The sequence below is a fragment of the Eimeria acervulina genome, genomic scaffold (assembly GCF_000499425.1).
Source record: "Eimeria acervulina Houghton genomic scaffold, Eah_scaff184, whole genome shotgun sequence".
Classification (NCBI taxonomy): Eukaryota; Apicomplexa; class Conoidasida; order Eucoccidiorida; family Eimeriidae; genus Eimeria; species Eimeria acervulina.
This window is the reverse complement of record NW_013550101.1, coordinates 10416-14044: the sequence shown is the minus strand read 5'-3', so window position 1 is coordinate 14044 and position 3629 is coordinate 10416. Positions and strand designations below refer to the sequence as shown.

General features: G+C 51.3%; 1 protein-coding gene across 1 annotated transcript in view; it reads right to left on the bottom strand.

The window, feature by feature from the left end:
• EAH_00023790 (WD-repeat protein, putative) overlaps positions 1–617 on the bottom strand; it is a gene marked incomplete at both ends in the record, with an annotated part of 4978 nt that extends 4361 nt beyond the window's left edge. The window contains 2 exons of the mRNA XM_013396799.1: positions 293–423; positions 615–617. Coding sequence (XP_013252253.1) covers positions 293–423; positions 615–617 — 134 coding nt within the window. The remainder of the gene's footprint in view (positions 1–292; positions 424–614) is intronic.
• Positions 618–3629: the final 3012 nt, after the last annotated feature.

Sequence of the window (3629 nt, the reverse complement as noted above, 5' to 3'; positions counted from 1 at the left end):
AGCAAAAATCCCCATCTGCTACTGTGTATGCCGTGGACTGCCACCACCTGTTGGCTTCCTTTGGGGCAGGCCTAGTACACATATACTCCTGAAGCGGAACCATCTTCAAACGTTGAATTTGTCCATTTGTGTTAGTTTCTGATGACAGCTAGGACGTGAACGAGATTCTACTTCGTGCATACTGTGTAAGCGCGAAGCACCACACACACATAGACGGCTATTTGCATGCCTGGCACTCCTTCACGCAGCGCGCCTGCATTCCAAGTAGGGAAACCGTGATCTGTCTTCGTACTGAATGGTGGTCTCCATGTCTGTGAGCAAGTTGCGAACGGTAACCTCGCAAAGGGCTGTCCGACGAGCGTACACTTCACGAAAAAGACCGTGAACTACCGGTAGTCTTAGCTGCGCAATCCCCAGGTCACCCTGCCGCGTGGTAAAGGCAATCCGCAGTCCGGATGGAAAGAAGCAGAATACCGTCACCTCTGGCTTCCCAGCAGAAAACTCTAGAGGTTGCAGGAATATGCCCATATAGCTCCACACAGAAAGGCAGCCATCCACGCCTACCAAAACGAAGTACTCGCCTGCGACATGCATTCCCACAGATGGGGTGTTACCATGCTCGTACTCTTTTCTGCAGATAGGTGATTTCGGACCTAACCTACAGCTCTCCTTAGCTGTTACTATTTACTAGTGTAATAAATCAGCCCATGGAGTGTGGCGTGACCCTCTGCCACACGTTTCGCTTGAGGTGCACCAAGCGTTTATTCCGAAACGTAAAAAGTACGTTGAAAGCCGTAACGACAGAGTGAATATTTTAATCCAGCACTACTGAAAGACATCGTAGACAATATAACCACGAAACGGTGAAGCCGGCCACGCTTCTACCTGGTTTAGCAGGCTGTCAGGGGAAAAACCAAGCTCGTGGTGCGCACCCTTTGGAGCAAATTCAACGTAAAGGGGGTCATACGCAAGTTGTGTGGACCTTATTGCAATTTCCTCATCAGCATCGAAAAGCCAAATTCTCGGACCGAAAGTGCACGCCACAAGAATGCTGCCCTGATTTGCTGCCTTCCCAGAATCGCTTGGTCGCCAAGCCAAAGTCCAGACGGGAGCGTCCAACTGATGACTCCATAACTCCGAACCTTCGCTGTCATGAACCACCAGTAGGCCGTTGTATTGACCTACGGCGCAACGCCGATGTCTAGTGTCTAGCAGCACATTGTGGGTACACTGCGGGACGATTAACAACTGCAAGCCAATAATGGGCAATAGCTTCTCAGTAAAGACGCAGCTGCACTTTTAGCCTGTTCAACGTATCACGCTACCCACTCCTGACCTGCAGCAAGACGTTTGCCCTCGTCATTCCATGACAGACTGCAAATACGGGAACTGGCTTTGATTCGGTCGCACCGTTGAAGGCCACGGGAACTTTGGCTGGGTTTGAGGTCACTGTTGCCGCCGGCCCAGCCCAGACTGACGGCAATAGCGTTGCTGAGACTACTGGAAGCGCTACCCAAATGCCTGCTGGTGCTGCGATTGCTATGACTCATCCCCCAAGATTTAGAGCCAAGGAAGCTTGACCTGTTCCCCAGTTGACTAGCCTCCCCTTCATGTAGTCCGCTGGAGCCATCGTCATGCCACAAGCTAAGTTCTTCTGTAGTGCCACTGGCGAGCACTAGCGTTCGAGGGTTAAATGCGAGGGCCTGCACGCTTCCTGAGTGCGTGAATTGCCTTAAGATGTCCCCCGTTGAAGACCACACTATTACATGCCTATCAGCTCCTCCTAAATATGCATAGTTAGTCAAGGGAAAGAACAGCACACTGCAGTTGAAGTATTAACTGACAGCAACGTTCTACCTGACGGCACAGGGAAGGCCACCTCCATGTAGTTTGAGAGTTGTTTCGTGGTTCCACATGGGACTTATTACTGTGCACTGCAGGCCGGCCATCCAAAAGTTGGTGTGGCTGTCCTAACCTGAAGCAAATTGTTTCCCACTTGAGGCGTATGCGATCGCGTTCACGTTGCCCTTATGGCCAGCAAGTGTCTGCAGCGTTTCACCCGACTCAGCGTCGACAAGAAGTACACAAAATCCCACCCCTAGCACAAGACGAGAGCCGTCAGGGCTGCACGCGACACTCCAGAGCGTAATGCCCGCATCTTCTCCCCTAGCGGCCTGTTGCCGCCATATAAGACTTCCCTCCATCAGTCCTTCCCGCGCTTCGGTTGTACCCACGGAAATGTGATCGCCCGGAGGAAGCTCTCTCTTTGCAGGAGCGTCGCGCAGGAAAATGGTCACTACCTAAGAGTGACCGCTTCTGAGTATGCACGGCAGCCTGCTCCCAGTAGTCTGCTGGCGTGCACGAACCGGCACTTCAACAGAGCTACAGAACGATAGTGCATGACACCTAGCAGCACTTCGTATTGGAATTGATCCCTAAACTGTCGATCAGAACTGTTCCTTTCAGAAGGACTCTCCTGGAGTTAACGGCAAAATACGCTCGAGTTGCACCTCAGCCAGTACCGCATTCCGTATCTCGGCTAGCGACTGTGGCACATTCTGCTGCCTAAATTAATACTAACCCACTGGATGAGGAGTTTGTGTGGGATAATTCGTGCGCCACTAGTATGCTAAAATAGAAATAGTCCAAATGCCCGACCGCCAGCAATAATATCCCCAGTACGGAGGGAACGCTGCCTTCCGAATTCATCAGGCTTCCCTTTGCACGGGGAAGGACAAAAACAATGTGGTATGCATATTATTTTGATGATGTCGATGTTGTTCAACTCTTGTGAACGCCCTACGCCACTAGTATGTACTGCTTATTTCCTATGCACCCTAGTCTGAGTGGTTGGAGGCACCAGTTGGATGAAAGCTGTACCAACTGTGAATAACATGCTCGAGCGCGTAGGCCCATATAAAGGCATGAGCCGCATTGCTCGCTCGAGCTGCCAGGAGATATTTGGGAAGGTCCCTTGCTATCCAAGGCGTCGCAAATATGGCCTTATGTGCGGTTTCAGGAATGGATCAGCAACACCACAAGGCGGACAAAAAAAGAGCTGTTATAGGCGATTTCATTGCTCTTTTTCCTCACATCGCTGAATGGGAATGTTTTCAAATCATATGTTGAATACTGTCTCTGACTCATGACGGGCTACTCAGCAGTGCAAGTCGCCGCGCGCTGCATGTAGCACGTGCGGGGCTGACATCTGGTCGAACTGACTTACACGAGGTCAACTAACTTATTTGTGTAGTATTACCTAGAGTAGCAACAGGAAAAGCAAGAGAAGTGACAGCCTGGGGAAACCACCGGGTTCAGATTTGCTTCCTGCTGTAACTCAGCACAACTGCCTCAGCTGTCAGGCAATATTTCGTTCTGCGTGCCTTCACCAGCTTCTTGGTACATATCGAAATATCTGCACTTGTAGCTTGTCTAGTAGAGCACCCTGGCTGCGTGTCTGAGGGCGTTGCAGTCCAGTGCGTCCTAGCCGGGCCGAAGCGCTTGCCTGGGCTTCAGTTGGAGATTGGACACCTTCATCCCCCCTGGCACTGCATTGCTGTATTGCAGTCCACGGTATGAGAAACACTACAGTGGGATGTAGGAAGTTCCCACTCAGCTCACCCCCCCCC